The following is a 22,772-nucleotide window of genomic DNA, read 5'->3' as shown; positions in this document are numbered from 1 at the left end:
TTCATAATCTCCAATTTCCCATTTCACTAAATATCACATCAATAATCTCCTTACCAACATTTTGAAAGCAATCACAATGACAAAGATGAAAAACTATTTCACACTGGGTCTTTACTGAAATTTTGCAGTTTTTTTGCTCTTATTTATTTTCCAATTAATTTTGATGACAGGGCACTTCCTAGAACTAATAAAGTAGGCTTAAACATAATAAAATAGACTTGATCTTTGTAGTAACAATGCTAACGAGAAACATTTAGAAAGGGGTAAATGAATTGCTGTCATTCTAGTCAGTGTAATGCTTAGAGATGCAGAGTATACCAAAACCAATTGTTAATAGAATCAATGTACGATATGAAAACACATCTTGCATGTGCACCCAAACCAAATAAAAATTGGCAGGCAAAGAAATATTTAATTGTATACATTCTTGAAATGGAAGGATATTCATAAAATATGGATAGCCAGTGGCCAAAGAGATGACCCTTGGACAGTAGCGACGATTGGGAATTAGAAGTTGGGGGCAAAATAATGTACAGAAAAACAAAAGTACCCAGGTTTTTGGGGATATAGTGGGGGAGTGGGGTGTCTACATCGAAACTGAAAGGAAAAAAAGTTACAAAATGGTAAGTTTTTTGATGCTCTCTGAGTGAATTTTGACAGAGGTAAATGTTGACAATTTACCAACTTAAGTTCAGTAATAATAGTTTTTGACATATTGATTTAATACTGTACAATAAAACTTTCACCAAAGGAACAATATTACACATGTATTACGAGAACAATTAAAAAGAAGTACGGCGTGATTATACAATTAAAAATCATTTAATATTTGACTACACACTAAGAAACTAACAGACATTAAAGGAACTACCAGACTGATGAATATATGTGGCAAGCCACACCTCAGTGTCCATGACCTTGGCAAAAAATATACCCCTGCTGCCCTTCTTCCCAACAGCACATGCAAAGAGTCCACTACTTGCTGTGGTGCTATACAAATCGGTTAGCTGTGAGAACAATATTTTTTGCATATTTCTGCTAATTTTGTTAATAATTACAGAAAATAAGGAAATAATTAACTGATAAAACAACAGGGAACCACACCCGGGCGACTGGAGTGGGAAATCAATGATGATGATGAAAACAACAGGGCTTGTACAAACTGCTTGTTTTAATAATTCCTATAATTCCTAGTTTCAACTGGCTAAAATAAAATAAAATTTAATGTTTTCTCCAGAAAGTGGAAAATAAGGCTGTTTGGAAGAAGCCTCTTATTATTTCTTTACACTCAAATGACTTTAAAACATGGAAATTTTGCAGCAGCCAAAACTCGGTCACATATCATGTAAGACATAACTTTCAAGTGCTATATGAGAAATTTTGAGGAATCTTAAAAAATTGAGGAAAATAATTAAATTTATGTAAAATTGAATGAGAAAAAAGGCCTAATTTGATACACGGTTTGATACTTTCTCCAACCATGCAAAAACGTCTTCCAAAAACAGCAATTATTTTATTTAGGTTGGCCCGGATTATACTTGCTCACAGAGATGAAGGAATAGCATTGTAAAAATAAAATATTATTACATTTTCATCCTTACCTTGCCCTAAGAACTCTGTTAGCATATTTTCGTAGTTGCGCTGAGAGAGGTTGGGAGGTAGATTGCCCACAAATAGAGCCAGGTTGGGCCCATGTGGGTCCTGTTTCAGCTGGAGGTAGTATCTCATGAGTTCCATTTGGCGAATGGAATCCTTCCCCAGTTGCTTGACGATTTCCCAAGGATGCTCATCCCATGACAGCACACGTTCTGTCACTAAAATCAATCAAATACATGGCTTGTGAGAGTTACAAAAATTTAATGGAACCCTGTCTTACATTTTTCTTTTTATCCTATAACTGCACATTTCTTTGCAGATTGAAACAAGTCCACCTGACAGGCACTAAAGATACGGGCTTTTAAAAAGACCTCTGATCCAAGAACTACACTACTTCCAGCACAGCAACAATTATGGTTCATAAGATCCATAAACAAGTTTTCAATGCTTCTGATCCCACAACTGAGCTTGTTCCAGCACTGAAACTAGTTCTCCACATAAGAGAAAAGAAGCAGGGAAATGGTCCAAGTGTAGCTCAATGCAATAAATGGGAAGATTTAACAATGGGGAATGAGAACTTTATGGAAGAAAATCAAGACAATGTTGAATATAAGAGGAATGAGAGAAGGGAGGGAACTACAGTTCTCCCCACTGGTCTTCTCTTGAAACTCCAGACCAAACTAAGAATTTCCACAAGGTTTCTTATTTTATGTAGAGTGAGTATACTGTAAATGGCAAATCCTGGTATGTCTCTGACTTCCTCTTTATAGTTGCTGTGAACCTGGAGATGACTGTCAAGAAGTAGAAGAAGAATACCTGATATTCCAACAGGATAGATGTCTTACTCTTTCGTATCAGCTTCAGATGATGATGATGATGATTATTATTATTATTTATATTTAATGGGCTTCATTAGACCACTTTAGTTAATTTTATAAAAAGGGTTTTTCAGTTTTCTGTTAGCCCAATACTTCTTCATTCTCTCAGATTTTCCTTCCTTCGTCCGAACTCATCTTTCCCATTGTCCGTCTCTTGTTCTTGGTTTGTAGTCTAGTTTGTTTGCCTATGAGTTTCTTGATTCTGTCTGTTTTGGGTTATAGATCTTCTATTCATAATTGTGCTCATTACTGGTTCCACATCCTTGTAGGTTTCATTAGAAACTAGTCTCCAGTGTCCATTAGTGTTGGGCACTATGTCCCTGTTTCGGCACAATGTGCTGGTGCACAGTTATGTTCCGTTGTTCCAGAACACCGAGTGTCAATTGTTCCGAAACATTCTCAAGCGAGCCGGAGGCACTGACTCGCTGTCCCATCAGAAGCGCCACTATGCACTGCCCTTCGCCTACTAGCTGAACTGTGCAGCGGGCGCACGGGACGCGGGACTGTAACTGCGCAGTGTAGAGAGAACTTCGAGAGGCAACATTACATGCTCCGCGCCAGTGGGAACTGGAAATGTGCCTGTATGGAACGTGCTGTGTGGTGTGTGCCTGTGTGTAGTTGTGGCCATGGTCCAGCATAAAGCTGCAGGGAACGTGAACGAACAGTCGGAACACTGAAATTCGCGCCCACTAATCACGTTTAAAGGCTGCTTTTAGGTTAAGATTTTTCCGGTCAATATAAAATACACATAACACGGTTACAATGGCAGTGCAGGTGTTTAAAAGTAACCAATTCAAGAATATTTTCACCAGTTGAATGTATTGGCCTGTATTGTGAGTAATTAGTGAGTAATTAATATCTCGAAAATTTCCCTCAACACTTTCTCGGGAATTGACGTTAAACATTAATTTGGACTTTAAGAAAACTTTTAAGCCCAAGAAAAATATGGGTCGTCGCTTTGGAATTAAAAATATAACTGGATGAAAAAATTGTTCTTTCGTGCTGTTAGGCCGGGCGCACATTGAGAAGCAGTTGGCCGCAGAGCAGAACAGCGCGAAGCTTACGAAACTGCGAAGTGGAAGTGAGCGCACATTGCCACGCAGGGTCTCGACGGTTTTCAGAAATAACATGTTTTCTTTAGACTCTGTGATACTGGGGCATCCAGTATAAAGAGGCTCTTTTTTTCTTTTTTTTCAAGCATTCGCGATTTTTCTCATTTTGTTAGTCATCTTCACAATTTCCCTTGTGCTGATGGCAACGCGGTTATTCATCTTAAGACAATCGCAATGAAAACAACCACCTTCGCCAGTTTACAAGACTGAACAATATTTCTATGTTACCGATGTTCGGCGTTCATATGGACTAAGCAAAGAATTTAATTCATGATTATTTTTTATATTTATTACGTCGCACCGACACAGATAGGTCTTATGGCAACGATGGAATAGGAAAGGGCTAGGAATGGGAAGGAAGCGACCGTGGCCTTAATTAAGGTACAGCCCCCCAGCATTAGCCTGGTGTGAAAATGGGAAACCACGGAAAACTATCTTCACGGTTGCCGACAGTGGGGTTCGAACCCCCATCTCCCGAATGCAAGCTCATAGCAAGGCGATCCTAACCGCACGACCAACTTGCATGGTAAATTCATTAATGGGATCACAGTGGGGGAGAGGGAAAAATATGTATTTACAAATGTACTGCTAGATTTTCATCTAGTTGTCGCAAGACACAAGATACTAAAATCAATCAACATTGACAATCTGTTGTGAACGCGTTTGCATTTATATTTGACAAGACATGATAAATGATTTTCCGTATTTATCTCTTCACACAAATGTGATGATGGATGACGGCGACGGAGTCGGCGATGATGCTCTCCATAATCAGCATTAGATCTTTGTCTTAAATTCTATATGTTGCGAGAACTTGGGTCACGGATTGTTTCATAGATATATGAGGATTACATTCTTTTGTTTGCTGTTTGTTTAATGTCGCACTAACATATCGAAGGTTTTCGGCGACGGAAGGGTGGAAGATTGGGAAGGTAGTGGGCGTGGCCTTAATTAAGGTACAGCCCCAGCATTTGCCTAATGTGAAAATGGGAAACCACGGAAAACCATCTTCAGGGCTGCCGACAGGGGGGTTCGAACCCACTATCTCCCGAATGCAAGCTCACAGATGCGCGACCCTAACCGCACGGCCACTTGCTCGGTGGATTACATTTTAGGCCTTACTCTAAACTACTTTGTTACGCAGCGTGAATAAAATGATTCATAGGCTAGACTGTAGTGCCTTATTCCCCGAATTTACATACCGATTTTCATTAAATTCTGTTCAACCATTTTCTCACGAACAAACATACATACATACATACATACATATATATGTACATACTGCATTGCAGTCGACATGATTCACATAGTACCTACAAAACATGGTGAGACTGAATGGCTGTGGTAATTTTCTCCTCCATTTCTTAACTAACTGCGTGACACGTGCGCAGGAAACAGCGCGTGGTAGGCGGAAGTAAGTGCAGAACCAGCCTGCTCTGCTCTGTCCTGCCCTGTCTGTCAACTTGCGATGGTGCAATGATTTGTGTGGATTACAAAAATTTACTCTGCGCTGCACTGCTTTGGCTGCTTCGCCTGCGTCCCAATGTGCACCCCGCCTTATGCTCTCTGCACTTCGAATTCCTTCCCTCTCAATATAACTGGATGAAAAAATGTTGACACTCCAACACAGGGCGGCACACAGCCGGTATCGACAGGCAGACACAGCCAAGGCCAACTAATCTACCTAGTGCGGCCTTGGCACAGCACGTTTGGTTCAGGCACATTCCAGCTGAAGCGGAGCATGTCCTGTTGCCTCTCGAAGTTCTCTCTAGGACGCAGTTACAGTCCTGTGTCCTGTGTCTCGGCACTCTGTACCGAAACACTCCGCCTCAAGCTCCTAATGTTGCGGAACAAGTGAATGTTCCGGTCTGCCCAACCCTAGTGTCCATTTACTTGGAAGCTTTCACTTGTGCACGTTATAATTGTTCCCCTTTGAATCTTGAATGCTCTGTCTATTTCTGCAGAGTTAGTTTTGAAAATAGTTTCATTTGGATATGTTATTTCTGGTTGTGTAAATGTTTTATAGTGTTTTAATTTTGTGGCTATTGAGAGGCCTTTTTTATTGTATGTGTTCTTGGTGATATATTGTGCTCTGGTCAGTTTATTTATTCTATTATGCCATGTCTGCTTTTTGTTGCAGTTATACGTTATTATTTCTCCTAAATATTTAAATTTGTCAACGATTTTGGTTTCCTGTTCATCTACTGTGATTTTATTTATGAGTGGTGGGTCAGTTAACATGATTTCTGTCTTTTCTAAGGATATTCTTGAGTCCAATTTTCTGAGGTATTGCCTGTAGTGATTTAACTTGTTGGGCTACCTGAAAGTTGTTGGGCAGGGGAGCAAGGTCATCAGAGAATTCCAGGCAGTTTAAACTTGTTGCCTTTGGATCTTCCAATTTTGATGTTCTTTGAGTTATCCTTGCACCATTCTCTCATTATATATACCAAGGCACAGTTAAACATCAGTGATGACAGACAATCTCTCTGTCATATACCTGTTTTTATGAGGAATGTCTCAGGAAATACTTGAATACTTGAATTAATTGAATTAATTTTCCCTGGGTTCAATGATAATCAGAAAATGTAATTCTCCTTTCCTTCCCTTAATGTAAGATTACCGCATAGGCCATACATCATCGAATAATATATGTCTTTCTAATATTTAATGGTTGTAGCAGACACATTGTGGTATGTACTCATTATGATTTTTTTATTACTATACTTTTTTGATGTAGTTTTTACCACAAATGACTCCAATTCAAGGACTTACATTTTGCCTTTATTCAAAATATCCTCAGAACAGAAAAACATGGTAAGTGTTTGTTACATTATCATAAGTACAAACTCAATACATCCAGTCTTACAAAATAATGCACGTAGGTGGATCAAAAGGTTAGTTGCACTAACGCGCCGCCGCAGCGCGCTGTGTGTCGCAAATGTGGGCACAGCGGAGAAAGGGACATACACTGCCCACACATCTGTTAGGCAGGTCGCTGTGGTGTCTCGACTAGTATTATGTGAATAGCGGCCAAATACAATGGCGCGTCAACTGAACATTCACTCCAAATATGAGGTGCGTGCGACAATCCGATTCCTATGGGCCAAAAGGAAGAATTGCACGGACATTCATTGTGAAATTAGTGCTGTGTATGTGGAGCGGGCCATTTCCCGGCAAGGTATCGTAAAGTGGTGCCAGCAATTCCAAGCCGGATGCACGGATATCATGGACAACCATCGCGAAGGCAGGCCGCAACGTCCAGGACCCGTGCAAAGGTCAACAGTGTGAATGCGATCATTAGACAGAACCGGTGCATTAAACTGAGAGAAATCACGATGAAGCTGAACATGTCGTATGGCAGTGTGTTCGCCATTGTTCATGGGGACCTTGGATATCGTAAGCAGTGTCAAAGATGGGTTCCACGTCTTCTCACCGATGAGCACAAGGGACAATGTTTCCAATCCTCCCTGGCATTTTTGAAACGGTATGCCACAGACGGCAACGGGTTTCTGCGGCGAATCGTCACAGGCGACGAAACGTGGGTCCACCACTTCACCCCCGAAACAAAGCGAACATCAATGGAATGGGTGCACCCCTCATCACCACAACGAAAGAAGGCCAAGGTTCAACCTTCAGCCAGTAAGATTATGGCGACAATGTCCTTTGACATGGAGGGTTTGCTGCACATTGAATTCATGCCGAAAGGAACGACAATCAACGTGGCGTCGTATTGTCAAACGCTGCACTGGTTGTGTAAAGCGATTAAAGAGAAGCGCCGGGGGAAATTGAGCGCTGGTGTGATTTTGTCGCACGATAACGCAACACCTCACAAGGCCCGCCAAACGAGAGAACTGCTGCACCGTTTCAAGTGGGAGGTCTGGCAACATCCACCCTACAGTCCCGACCTAGCGCCATGTGACTTTCATCTGTTCAGTAAGCTCAAAACAGAGCTCGGTGGTCAACGTTTCCAGACCGATGAGGAGGTGAAGGCCGCTGTCTCCGAGTGGTTGCAGAACGCTGGAGGAAATTTCTATGAATCCAGCATCGACAAGTTGGTTGTGCGTTCACAGAAATGTTTGGAGTCTCTTGGAAACTATGTGGAAAAGTGACATTACAGTGTATGTAGTTATAGTCGTGTTGCTGTTGTATAGGTGGTGTAATAAATGGCCATAACTGGGAAGTGCAACTTATTTTCTGATCTGCCCTCGTACATTTGTATCTATATTGAAGTACATGACATATGTCAATCCCTTAGTCCCGTTTCTTGCTACGGGGTTGGAGATGAGATGATGGCATATTTTTACGGCTGGATACCCTTCCTAATACCAACCTCAGTTGAGGAGCTAATAAAGATGAAATGAACAATGGTGAATGAAAATGGATAAAGAGGTGGAAAGAATCAGCTGTGGGCTATGTTAAGGAACTGTCGTGGCATTTATGTGGAAGTAAAAATGGGAAACCACAGAAAACCATTCTCAGAACAGCCAATGGTGGGGTTCGGACCCACGCATCTCCCGAATTCAAAGCTTGGCTCCATAGTCGTAGCACATTAACATGCATGGTCACTCTTCTTGGTTTACAAAATAAGGAACATTAAAATATCAAAAACATCTTTCCCTTAAATATTACCCTAAAAACAAATAAAAAAGTTGGACTGAGAGACGTTAGTCCCTATGGTAGAAACTAAATATCACATCACTAAAGAGAGTTAAGTAAAAGTAAAACATAATGTTATGAAAGTTATAAAAGAATTGAAGAGAATAACAAGTTGATAAGTAGCTGGAAGGAAAAGACATGATAAGTTTTAGATGTATTCTTTACTACAAATTACTTCAATCAGGGATTTAAGGTTTGACTTTATTCAAAGTCATTCTTAGCCTACAAAGAATAATTTTGTGTGGCTATTTCTAGCTGAGTACTGCCCTTGTAAGGCAGACCCTCCGATGAGGGTGGGCGGCATCTGCCATGTGTAGGTAACTGCGTGTTATTGTAGTGGAGGATAGTGTCATGTGTGGTGTGTGAGTGGCAGGGATGTTGGGGACAGCACAAATACCCAGCCCCTGGGTCAATGGAATTAACCAATGAAGGTTAAAATTCCCGACCTGGCCAGGAATCGAACCGGGACCCTCTGAACCAAAGGCCAATACGCTGACCATTCAGCCAACGAGTCGGGCAGCCTATAAATGACTGGAGTATAGGAGTAATAACACCTATATTTGAGAAGGGGGAGACAAAGATTTGCGATAATTTCTAGGACACTTATATCTCAAGTAGCAAAAATATTTGAAAGGGCACAACGGAAAACATTTAAAAAATTTTTTTTTTTTTTACAAGTTGCTTTACGTCGCACCGACACAGATAGGTCTTTTGATGATGATGGGACAGGAAAGGGCTAGGAGTGGAACAGAAGCAGCTGCCGTGGCTTTGATTAAGGTACAGCCCCGGCATTTGCCTAGTGTGAAAATGGGAAATCACAGAAAACCATCTTCAGGGCTGTCAACAGTGGGGTTCGAACCCACTATCTCCCGAATACTGCATACTGGCCACACTTAAGCGACTGCATCTACTGAGCTCGGTAACAAGAGAAAACAATGGGCAGAAAGTCAGAAGGTTACAAGAAGAGGAATATGGGTTTTGAAATGGAAGACCAACACTAGACCCTAACTGCAGAATGAGGCAGATAATTAGAAATCTTTGGGACATGGAAGAGATATGGTGATGACTGATGACATTCCTTGATTTAGAAAAGGCTTATATAGCATATCCACTGTAAAGGTATGGAAAGTAATACAACAGAATGCATTTAGAAAACAAATCATAGAATATGTGCAAGCAATGAACAAAAATTGTTGCAGCAGTTTCCAGGCACAGATTGGGAAAACAGAGTGGTTTTGAAAGAAAGAAAGAAAGGAAAGAAAGAAAGAAAGAAAGACAGAAAGAAAGAAAGAAAGAAAGAAAGAAATCAATCAATCAATCAATCAATCAATCAATCAATCTTTCTTTCTTTATTCGTGTCAGAAGTATCAACTTATAGATATTTAACAAAAAGCAACATCTACATTTCTACTATACAAATATACAAGTCTATTATACAATCACAGATAGAGCAACAATATTCAAGAGCTAGATGATGCTTGCCCAGTATTGGGCGACGTCAATAGCGTTGGGGGAGGCTGCAATCAAGTCTTTCATAGTGCACATTGAAGGACATAAAACACACTGACATAGATGTTGGATCGTCTGCTGCTCTCCGCAATCACAAAGTGATGAATCACTTGAGAAGCCCCACTTCCGCAAGTTTACTTTGGTTCTGCCGACTTCTGTACGGAGTCTGTTAAGGGCTTTCCATACTGTCCACTTCTCCTGGTGTCCACATGGAAGACTTTCCTTTGGCTCTATCCAGTTGGAAAGGTGGTGGATTCTTTCTTTCCACATTGTGACTCTAGCATTCTCTGCTTTCCCCTCAAGGTTGACTGATGTGCGGAGAAAACTTTTCCTAGATTTTAGCCTCTGTGTGGCTGGTTGGTATCCATAGAGAGGATGTGCTTCTGAAGAAGATGCCTGGAGCCTTTCTTTGTTAGCTGCTACCTCCCTACGAATCTCACCGGGAGCAATACCAGCTAAAAGTTGGACCTTCTCAATGGGTGTAGGTTTCAAACATCCAGTGATGATCCTGCAGCTTTCGTTTAAAGCTATGTCGACCTGCTTCGTATGAGCTGACCTGTACCAAACTGGGGAGGCATATTCTCCTGCAGAATAGCATAGAGCTAGAGCTGATGTTCTAATTGTTTGTGGTTGTGTTCCCCAACTTGTTCCTGATAACTTTCGTAGAATGTTGTTTCTGGCAGCTATCTTTTGTTTCAGGTTTTGGCAATGTTTCTTATATGTTAATGTGCGATCCAGCATAACTCCCAGGTACTTTGGCGTAAAGCAGTGTTCCAGTAAGTTCCCCTTCCATAGTACTTTGAGTTTCTGAGAGGCCTGTGCATGCCGCAGATGGAACGCACAGATTTGAGTCTTAGCTGGATTTGGTTTGAGTTGGTTTTTCTCATAATAGTTACCTAGCTCTTCTAATGCAGCAGTTAAAGAGATCTCTGCTTCATCAAAGGTATCAGTTTGAGTAGTAAGTGCAAGGTCATCGGCATAGATAAAGCTTTTAGTATTTTCTGGTAATGGCTGGTCATTAGTGTAGATGTTGAAAAGAACAGGAGCCAGTACACTGCCTTGAGGTAGTCCATTCCTTTGATTCCTCCATCTGCTTCGGCGTCCTTGGAATTCGACAAAAAAGCGACGATTTTCCAGGAGAGTAGCTATCATCTTGGTTACCTTGATGTCTGTAATCATTCTATAAAGTTTGTGTAATAATATCCTGTGATTTACTGTATCGTAGGCGGCTGAGAGGTCCACAAAAGCCACACCAGTAATCTTCTTCATTTCAAACCCGTCCTCGATATGCTGGGTTAGATGTAAAACCTGTGCTGTGCAACTCTTTCCTGGGCGGAAGCCACATTGCTGAGGGATTAGGACTTGGTCTACTACTCCCATTAAGCGATTGAGCAGCATTCTTTCCATTATTTTGTATAGGTGGCAGAGTAAGGAGATTGGTCTGAAATTTTTAGGGTTCGAAGGTTCCTTTCCAGGTTTCAGAAATGCGATCACCTTGGATTTTCTCCATATTTTTGGAATTTTTAGGGAAGTAAAGCAGTTGTTGAAGAATTTTAAAAGCCATGCCTGTGTGGTTGAACTGAAGTGTTTTATTTGTTCTATTGTGATATCATCTAATCCTGCCGCTTTTCCATTTTTGGCGCATTGAATCGCTTTCTGTAATTCCGTTATTTCAAATGGCCGGGATAGGTTACTGGACTTCATTACCTCGCTTTTTAGGATATTATGTTCCATCTTCCTTATTGGGTGATTTGTTTTCCCATTGATGGCAAGCTGATTTGCGATTTGGTTTGCCGTAACATTTGCATGGACTGGTCCCTTTGTTGGATCGTTGCTAAGTCGTTTGAGAAGCTTCCAAGCCTTTCGGCTATCCCTTGACATGTCAGTTTCCTCCATAAGTTTGATCCAAGCATCTTTCTTTGCCTCTGCAATTGAGGAAAGCAGTTTCCTTCCAGCTGAGATAGTGTCTTCACTTAGTGGATCTTCCTGAAACAGTGAAATATATGTGTTCATTTGGGCAGCTGTGTCTGAAGTTAGACCTTGTATATAGTTAACTCTGCATCCTCGTGGTATGGAAGCGCGGGAAGCTTTCTTCACAGCTTCAACAAACTGATCATAAAACTCTGGTGTTGGGTGGATATCTGATATTATTTTATCAAGGGTTGAGCTGAACTTCTCCCAGTCTGCTTTTTTGAAATTATATCTCCTTCGAAACGGAACCTTTATTGGTTGAATTGCAGAGAAAAGTTGACACATTACAGGCCGATGCTGGGTATTTGGAATAGGATTGCACATTGATTTCACACATTGCTGTGCCACGTGTTCACTCACAAATATCAGGTCTGGGTTGAAGCCTCGTCGCCATCTACTGCTGTTAAAGGATGGAGGTAGTTTGGGGTCATGAATAAGTTGTAATTGGTAATCATCAGCCCATTCTAATACAGCTTCTCCATTATTATCATCATCTGTATATCCCCATGCACTGTTATGGCTGTTGAAGTCTCCAACCACAAAGTTTGTCTTTTGCTTGAAGTAGTTATCTGGAATTTTAAAGGAGAAATCTACATTTGGTGGTTTGTAGATGCCCGAAACGGTGCAGTTACTGAGTTCCACAGTTATTATCTCGATTTGATTTTCATTGGTGGTTGCAACAGACAAAATTTGTAAATTTGGTTTGGCAAAAACAGCGCTGCCATACTGTCTGTGGGGAATCTCGGCCACAAGTCTCATTCCCGCTACTTTTGGTCGCCGTAGTTGCTCATCCCTGTGAGTTTCCTGAAGGAATAATATATCACATTTGTAAGTTTGACAAAGCTGGTGTAATATTCCTTCTTTAGATGGAGATAAACCTTCAATATTTACAGATATAATGGTTAGTGTTGGTCTTGATAAAGACCGTTCTGAATATAGCGAATCAATCAATCAATCAATCAATCAATCAATCAATCAATCAATCAATCCTTTATTCTATCATGAAGCATCGATTATAAAACAGTTATAATCACATACATGTTATATAAAAATAAATATATATATCACAATTTTTGCATATAATATTTACAGTATTCTACAATTAAATACCGATTACATCGATTTCATATAACCCCTTTGTTGAATAAAAGGGATGCTGGAACAGCCAATGCTTCAATCTAGTTTTATATACTGTATATTATTAGGAAGAACATATACACCAATTGGTAATCTGTTGAACAACTTCAATGAATAAATTAGATGACCTGCCTTTGTTTTCTGTAATCTGCAATCAATATATATATATATTAAAAATAACCTGTCCTGACTGACTGATTCATTATTCCCAAGCCAAAACTACTGGACATAAAGAATTGGAAATTTTGGGTATACATTTACATTACATGTTATGAGTCTCATTATGATAACTGTATTGGAGTACAGAATGTAAAAGTTTCAAACAAATTTATTAAAAAACCACCATTCCAATACTTTACAATCTTTAAGTTTAAGATACAAATATTACATATATGTTAAAATGGGACATGTTTCACTTAGGCTTTGTAAGCATCTTTAACCATACTTAATGTAAAGCTAAGTCAGGGCCCTGAACTGGGTTCCTCATTAAAGTATAATACATGCTTTAATGCAAGATAAACAGTCATAAAAATCTAGTCATGGAGAAAGCGACGCTTAAAATGCAACTAAAATTCAATAATGAACGTGTCAAAGTATTATATGTACAAGGAATGAATACTAGTGTTTATCTAAAAACGTACAAATTGGTTAGTTGTAGAATGAGATTTAGTCATAATGATCTGACATACATTTGGATTGTACAGATTGTTTGATTTTAATGAAGCGTGGATTAACATAAATACAAATAATTTCATGAAAATATTTAATCATAAACATGCCAGCAATTTCCCTAACGCAATAGTAGTCACTCCCAAGTCACCGATTCACGCCACACACCTTCCGCCTACTCCTAATGTCCTCAATGCTCCGCCTACCTCCCCTCTCCTGACTCATTCTCTGCCTTCACAGACGCACCCCTACAATACACGTAGCAGTAGAATAACAACTGCCAGATCGTCTCAAACAACCAACAAGGCTAGTCACCTCTCTGTCAACACTAGGGGTAAGTGTTATTAAACTTCCACTCATTAATGGAATGTTCTCTATGTTTCAAAACTTACATTTATTTTCTTACACATGTCAGTTTTCAACACGCGCTACACTGCGAGTTCTTCCACATCTAAGGTTTTATTGAACACCCTATTTATTGAATCTATGCTAAACAGCTCACGACTACAATCTATTACAAGATTATTCTAGGAGACACAACACCTCTATACTGATGCTTCAAGCGCCTTTTGACCTTATCACTCAACCACTTGGAGTTAACAACTCTACTGTAATTCTACGTACCTGATCCTCAATCAACAACGTTCGAAGATTTATTTTTCGATATTTTAATTAATCCACGCTTCATTAATATCAAATAATCTGTACAATCCAAATGTATGTCAGATCATTATGACTATGTCTCATTCTACAAATAACCAACTTGTACTATAAATATAAAATCCTGTCTTAAATTTTAAATAAGAATTGGTCTTAAAACTACACCCCTAAAGGGTTTTGAAATTCTAAAACTAAGCCTTCACAACAGTCAAGGTACTTGACCGAATTTCTGATTTCTCTTCTTTATTGCCACAACAATTCTTTGTGAAACTCAGGGGTTTAAATGAAATAATCTTCAGCTTAGTACACAACATTTTTTGAGACTGTATAGCATGAATGGTACCTACGTATTCTTGTGCACATTGAATGTCTAATATTTAAAGAATTAATCCCCTCAAATTAATAATCAAATTCCAAAAGCCTAATACATATACTAGGCCTAAATAATAATAGAAGTTTCATCTTGATTTTTATCAGAGATCGGTGCTGCTCTCTATAAACATAAAATCCTGTCTTAGATTTTAAATAAGAATTGGTCTTAAAACTACACCCCTAAAGGGTTTTGACTGGGGGGTGAGGAATGATGACAAAAATATGCATTTATACAAAACCATTCTAATTACAAAGTTAAAATTTCAAAGATATCCTAGATGTCAAATAACAAAAGGTATGAAACAAATTTAACCCCTCAGAGAGTAAAACAAATGTATTCCTTTCTTCCTCTGAAGCAGTTTAATGTACAAAGACAAAAGACCAAATAGCGGTATATTTTTAAAATCCTAGGTGTTAAATAGAAAATATTTTTAAATGTTCCAGCCTTAAAGTATTAAATGGGGTTAGCTCTGGAAATTCATCCCTCCAAAAATGTTTGATGTACAAAGGTGTAATTTTACGAGAAAGTACTTCTTTTATGTCCTAGGTGTAAAATATTGTATTCTTCAAAATATATCTTCCCGAAGTGGTTTAGATGGTGGTTCACTCTGAAAAACACAATATACATTCTTCCAAAACCATTCCAGGCATGAACTTAAAATTTTACATGAAGGATGGTCTTCTATATCCTAGATGTTAATAAATATTAAACATTGACCCTCTAAAAAAAACATTCATTCCTCCATTACTGTTCAATATACAAAATGAAAACACAGGTTGGTTGCTTTTACTTCCTAGATGTTAAATAAGATAGGGTTTTAAACATTCCAATTCTTCTGCACGGGGTTCAAATGAGTGTTAGATCATAAAATAATCATTCATTTTGTATTTGGCACTCACTGTTATGAAAGGAGGAAGAAGGGGAAATTTCCACAGTATGAGTGAGTGGGATGAAGGTAACCGTGAGAGAGAAGCAGAAGATAGCAGGGCTCGAGCGAGTTACATGTGATCGCATCATATGGGTGACAGTCATTGGAACCAACATCTGGCACCTGATATTTCTAGGCTATCCAGCACAGCCTTTGATGAGAAAAATTAAATAAAAGTCAAATTGAATTAAACTGGCACCTAGATCTGCACTTAATTAGGGAAATGAGTGCCACAGTATGCATCCTCAAGATTTAGAAGTAAAATTGACCGGAAGAGAAGTGCTACATATTCCCGATTTACGTAAATTATGCAGTTGTAATATTATCACATAAAGAAAACGTCCCCACCATGCATGCAAACCAGATAGCCTAAAAGGGAGTTTCCCTGGCTGCCTCAAATGTGTTACGACCGCTCTACTACATCTTACCTTCTGCCTTCTGTCACATTCATCTGCTTGCTCGCCCAGCTGTTCACTAACTGGCCTGTTCTCCGGCACTATTGCTGCTTCCTCGTTGTGACGTCACACCTACGTATTTTTCATTGAGTAACTTCTCGAATCTGTTCACCACCTATATAAGCAAGCTATTCCTTAGTTTCCGCGGTCAGACATTGAGTTGGAAAACAACACGAGTGGAGAGAGCAGAACTGTTCGCTAACGGCTGGTCCGTTGCGAAGTTTTGCATACTTTTATTTGTGAATAGCTGCATTGTTTACCAACAGACTGGGTGAGCAAAATGTTACAACCTTTTATATCTTTCGTGGTCTATATCAAGATTTGAACTTTGAATGTTAAATTATTTAGTGGCTTCATGGTCTCCATTCTAACTAAGTCCTTCAGACTGATACCTTTATCTATCTCATACACCAAAATAAACTGTGCTTGGACAAGTGATAGAAGTGTTGCCATATCCTGAACTTTTTTACAGACCCGAGTGGTCGCTTACATTGCCAACGTGATAGCGTTTAAGCAGCCTGGAAGGATCCCCCCCCCCCCTTTTTTTTCCCCTCTCTTCTTCCCTTCTCACTCTGCTTCCTTTTTCTTTCCCTTTCTTCTTTTCCGGTATTGAGTTGCAAAAATTTTTGTCTCCCGACGTGCTATAACTCTCTTGCCCTCCTTTGGGTTTTAAATGAAGATTGTAAGGGTGGCCTTAAATCATTATTTTTCAAATATTTAGTGGCTTTATTTCTTAACAAAAGTGTTTTTAAAAAAAAGGTTGTGAACTTATATAGGTGCTGATTCTGGTTTTTTCTGTCGAACTCTGGTCTTGGGCTTTTCTTGAAAATCATAATCGTTATTCCCAAGAATTCTTAATTATTATTATTCTTGATTGTATTTTGGTTGTCAAACGGGCTGAGCCCTTGTTAAAAGTTTGTAATTCCCCTTCTTTGCTTGTTATACACTGCCTATTCTAGTCATTTGAAGTTTAAATACAACTTATTTTAAATCCATTCTCCTTTCTTACATTTGGTTTGTTGTACGTTCTCTCTCACTCTTTACCTTTTCCTTCTCCCCTTTTTTTTTTTGAAACATTGTACTTACCACGGACACTCCTCTCGGTTAGCCCGCCGTGGCGTCCACTGGCTCTGCTGATTGATGAATGATAAGTCTGATATACTAGGTTTGACCCAACGAGGCATTAAGCGCATAACTGATAAAAGGGTGAGACTACCCCTTTTCTTGATTCGTTCTTCTCATAGCCATGGGGCTGTCAGAACGTCGCACTGCACAAGATATTTTCCATTGTCTGTGGTATAAACTTTGGCGCACACAAAGATATGAGTGTGACTAATATACACTAAGCCGCGAGTATTAAAAGTGTGAAGTGTACATTTAAATCGAGAATAAAAGACACTCGGGCGGGATTTAAAAGACGCTGAATCGTGAGTGCCTGGGTTCGGTAGTTAACAGCTCCAATCCAGACCAGTGTGTGGGTCTATGGATTTTCTTTGACACGCTAACTGTATATCCGTTACTGCGAGCGTTCAACAAAGGATTCCTCCAGGAGGAGAATAGAGAATAGAAGCAGCTATGGCCAGAAGACATCAGGATGCTGAACTCAGGACTCTGGAAATGACTTGTTAAAGCCATTATCATGTCTCCAAGCAGCCTGACCTGATATGAAAAGATAACTACTCCCTTAAATACAATTTAGTGACGTTGGTATCTCTCACCAAATGCTTAATACACACCTATTGCACTGAGGTAAACAAACATACAGCACCCACATGTTGGTGGATGATGAAAGTGATCTTTTACATTATGAGGGAGATATTCACAACTAGTAACGTAAACTTACCACTATAGTGGCTGTTGTATACAATATTTTATTTCATACAATGGTGCATTCACTTGTTTTAAATTAATTAATTTGTATTTTGCTCATTTGTTTTAGCTCTTGTTTCCATGTTTTCTGTAGTTTTCTTCTCATAAGTTCCAATTTTTGTTGCCTGTATCCAATTTTCTTTCTTCTTTCATAACACTGGTCAGATCTCAGCCACATTGTCATTGTAAATGTATAACATGCCTTACATATTATTTTTCTAGCCTCAAGGAGTATGTTTAGAAGCCCAACTTTCAGAATTTGAGTTAATATAACTTGAACTTTTCAGTCAGTCAAATGTGTTACATTTTCAAATTAATTGGATGGTAACCAATTTAAAACTTGTACTTGTTCACCCTCCATTAGTAAACCAAACAGTGTGGTAATTCCATTTATTTCATACTGCCATGCCATTGCTTTCTACCCAAACTCAAAAAAGAGTACAGAAGATGACACTTAACTGTACTGTAATTACTTTCCGCACTGTTCTATTGCAAATTGTCTCTGATTGATTGAGCTCGGCTTCACAGTAATGTAAACATGATAATCAGAGAGATCATAAATCAAGGAAGATTCACATTATGATGAATGTTCCTCGCATTTAATATCTTATCAGACTTAATTTTAATTCTTCTTCTAGAAGTGACATATCCTCAATGGACGTTGACAGTCAATCTGGTCCAGGCTTCTCTACTAACAGCTGTTCTAAATAAGCCATCTTATGATGAATTGGACCACTGGCAGTGGCTTCCCAACCAGAAAATGCACCATCGCCCAAGGCCCCTTCTTCCTTTTACTTTTTCTTTAAGCATGAGTTGTTTTAGGTTGTATTTCTTGTTACGTGTAATGTGACCAAAGTATGCTATCTTCCTTTCTTTGATGTTTATTCATATGTTGCATAACCATGTCATGCTTTACATGATGCAACCAAGATATTTTTAGCATACAATGCATTTAATTATTATGGTCGTGAGTGTCCAAGCCTCTTCACCATAATACAAAGAGGAGAAGACATAACACTTAAGGACTTGGGTTCTAAGATGAAGGTTTAAGTTCAGATTACAAAATACTTTCTTCATCTGATAGAATGCTGCTCGTGCTTTCTCAATTCGGATTTTTATTTCTTGATATTTTTCCCACCTCTCACTTAGTGACCAGCCTAAATGATCTATCCTCTGTACTATTAGTAGTTGTTTAAGTAATAATCATCATCATCATCATCATCATCATCATCATCATCTACTAAATGCAAATATAATTTCACCTCCTATGTACATACAAACCCAGTGGGTAACCACGGCAAACATTATATTAGGTTCAATTGTTTCTGAGAAAAGTGTACGTGAGAGGAACTTATACAAACCATGTGCTCAGTCTTTTTTTTTTAGCGACTATAACAGAACCTAGACTAAAGCACACTGATGGACACATAGAATAATGTGAAAAGGAACCATATTCGGAGAAGGATGAAAGGAGGAGGAGGTGGTGGAGAGGGAGGACAAGGAGGAGATGATGATGATGATGATGATTCATCTGACAGTAATGACATGCTTTCAATGTAAAACACAAAAGTTACAACAATAAAAGCAGCGATCCATCCAGTGTCAACATTCAGTGACTACAAGGACACCTTATTTGAAACACTTACTCAGTTTGAAATATTCCAGTAAGTGGATAATACCTTTCTTATTTCAAGAGCTTCTCTTTAATTCTCATACCATTTCACCTTTGATATTAATTTTTAAAAAAAATTGAAGAAAGGACCAAGAAACAATGTAGTAATGAGATCAGTTTATATGATCTGAGGAGAAATAGCATGTGAGCTGTGGGGTGAAGTAGCGCACAATGCTATTAAGGCCAACCCAAAATACAGAATCACCACAATGGCTACTACCATAGTTCCTATCAGTATTGTTATCCAAAGTGCATTTTCTCAAAATTGGTGTATACTGTATCTTATGTGATTAAGTACTTTATTTATATTATGGACTGGCAGTTCCTATCAACCCCTGAACATCACTCTCAAGAATTATGTCATGAGGCTACTGCCATGCAAGTAAAGAATACACCCCTTTTCCACTTGATCTGTACTAACAAATCGTGTTTGCCGCATCAACCAGGTCTGCAAAGATTATGAGTATCTCACAGAATGTGTTTCTACTGTTTCTGTTGCTGTGATTGGCCGGCAGATGCCAGGTCAAGAATTTGCCGATGCAAAAGTAGAACCAAAACTCACTGCATAGAGTGTGATGTCCACTTGCGTCTCTCCAAGGAATATAAAAACTCTTTTACAATATTCCACATACGTGTGTAATGTGAGAAATGACCTGCTAAAAAAAAAATTAAATGGAACATCCAACCATCAATTTCACATACATTGCTCCAATTACGTTAAGAAATGTTAGCAGTGTAATTTGTTATTATTTAGTGTTCCTTCCCCAAAGAATGACAGTAGTAACGAGCCATTTAAAATATGTTTTTGTGTAAAAAAATGTGAAAACTTGTTCAATAACCAGCACAACTGTGTTGATACATACCCAGAACACATATGGCAGAAAGAATATTTTAAGTATTAGTTTTCTCTTTTCCAGACCTTGTAACTGTATTTTTAAAGAAAAAATTAAAAAATTTCACGTGAGAAAGGGATACGGAAGACACTGGAAAGTGAGCACTAGGGCAGAATTACAATGTATCTAAGTTGTGGGAGACTTGAGACAATAAAATTATATTTGCTTTTTTTTTTACATCACACCGACACAGATAGATCTTATGGTGATGATGGGATAGGAAAGGCCTAGGAACGGGAAGGAAGCAGCCATAGCCTTAACACTAAAAAGACAAATGGGTCATTTTTGACCCTTTTATGAGTTCAACACTCTGCTGTTGCCATAATTTATCTTCAATTTCATTCAGACTGTGTAACTTTTCATCACTTAGGCTTTATTTGCTGTTGTTAAAATTTGGATGGCCCAGCCTTAACAGCTTGGCCCCCATAATTCAATTAACCTAGAAGGACGGAAGGGTCATTTTTGACTCTATTGGATTTTATAAGAATTTGCATTGTATGTCCATAACTTTGCTTCTAATTTGTTTCCTATGCATGATGTAGACTTTGCTTCTTCCCCCACTCCACCCCATCTGCTACCTTACCTATTTATCCCCTCCCTCACTCCATCCACTTGAGTCAAGGTTAGAGCAAACCTGCCATCCCACCATATGCAGTAAGGAGCCTGTGAAATTTGTATAATAAACAGTTTGTTGTCTTTTGTTTGTTGTGTTTGTTTTACGAATTACTCCTCAAATATGGAGCACAGAAGGTATTTGAGACCAGACAATATAATAGTTACTCTCCAAGAAGTAAGTAAAGATGACTCTGGGAACAAGTCAGGTCCAGCACCACATGCAAAGCGAAATATTGCTGATGGGTGTGTCACAAGCTCATGGAGACTCTTCATGGACAATTTTTTACTGAAACACATACAGAAATGTATGGAAACAGAGGCTGAAAGGCAGCTACAGCTACATTTTAAGAACTGGTCTGTGATTATGGATGAACTTGATCCATTTCCAGGTATATGGTACGCTCGTGAAACGACTTATGCGAGAACGCTGGATTTAAAATCACCCTGGTCCAAAATGTGGGGGTTTGAATTGTGTAAGAATGCTATGTTCTGAGATAATTTTATAGAAATTTTAAGATTCTTGAGATTCAATATTAGATCCTCACGGTCAGAGAGATTTAAAAACGGGTAAGTTTGCCCTGATATCGAAAGTATCGGAAAGGTTTATTTCAAATTGTCAGATCTGGTATAAACCTGGAGCTTGGATTACAACTGATGAGCAACTATTCTCCAGCAAAACTCACTGTCATGTTTTGCACTTTATGGAATACAAGTTCCACAAACATGGCCAGAAATTCTGGATGGCCATGGATAAAGAATAGAAATACGACTTGAATGTATTTTCTTATCTAGGAAGGGAAGAACAGCACCGTGAAAATGTGGATTGGGGCAATTCATAAACGAGGGTTGGAATGTAACTATCGACATCACTGCAGCTAGCTGAAAAGCTGAAATCCCATGGAACCAGCTTTCTTGGTACAATAAATCAGGTAAAAAGGGAGGTTCTGCCAGAGGTGAAAACTTCCTGAGCACAAGTTCTGAAAAGGAACAACATAACTTTCGAGAATTTATCAAGGCAAGGTCAGTAAGAATGTACTTTTGCTCAGTTCACTTCGTCTAGGTGGGAATGGACAGAAAGAAAAAAAACCCAACACCATAACATGTTACAACAGAACTAAGCATGGAGTCAACATTGTGGACCAAATGGCCAGCTGCACGTAGGTGGCCGTTACACACATTATGTCCTTGACTAACAGGAATAAACACTTGGGTGTTGTACAAACAGGTTACAAATATCAAGATCTTGCGAAGAAACTTTCTCCTACAACTCGCTGAAGATCTTACTGCAGCAAACACACAGAGTAGAAATAAAAAGACCGTTACTGCAGACGATGATGATAGTGATTTAGAAATGTAATCTGTCCAAAACCACATGAAATTCCAAGTGCGCAACAAATGCAAGGACACGAAATATGGGCATGTGCGTAAGGCAAGAGATGTATTGGAAAAGAGAAAATGATTGTCACATGTGTAGAATGTCTGTAAGCTTTGGGGTTGACGATACACTCATTCACAGACATACTCGACTTCATCACGTGCTCTTCAGACCATTGAAGGATGTGTTTAGTATCGATACACAGGTTCATCAAAATAGACAACTAATCAGACAAGAGACTTTAATTTTATATCCATATAATATCTGATTGTAATTTTTTGATTTTACATCCATTTATAAATGAATTTTTTATATGATTGTATGGTTTAGAACATAATATTTAATGTAATATTAAACTAGGAAGATCATCGGTATTTATTTTCATTATAGAAAATATACCCCCC

At 38.8% G+C, this 22,772-nt stretch overlaps 1 protein-coding gene across 6 annotated transcripts in view; it reads right to left on the bottom strand.

Annotated features, from left to right (window-relative positions):
• The window catches only part of LOC136858040 (diacylglycerol kinase theta), a 559,022-nt gene that overhangs the window by 136,296 nt on the left and 399,954 nt on the right, over positions 1 to 22,772 (bottom strand). For all 6 annotated transcript variants that reach the window (XM_067137265.2, XM_067137270.2, XM_067137266.2 and 3 more), the window contains one exon: positions 1,602 to 1,814. In XM_067137265.2, coding sequence (XP_066993366.2) covers positions 1,602 to 1,814 — 213 coding nt within the window. The remainder of the gene's footprint in view (positions 1 to 1,601; positions 1,815 to 22,772) is intronic.

The sequence above is a fragment of the Anabrus simplex genome, chromosome 1, assembly GCF_040414725.1.
Source record: "Anabrus simplex isolate iqAnaSimp1 chromosome 1, ASM4041472v1, whole genome shotgun sequence".
In the NCBI taxonomy this organism is placed as follows: Eukaryota; Metazoa; Arthropoda; class Insecta; order Orthoptera; family Tettigoniidae; genus Anabrus; species Anabrus simplex.
This window is presented reverse-complemented; position numbering and strand designations above follow the sequence as displayed.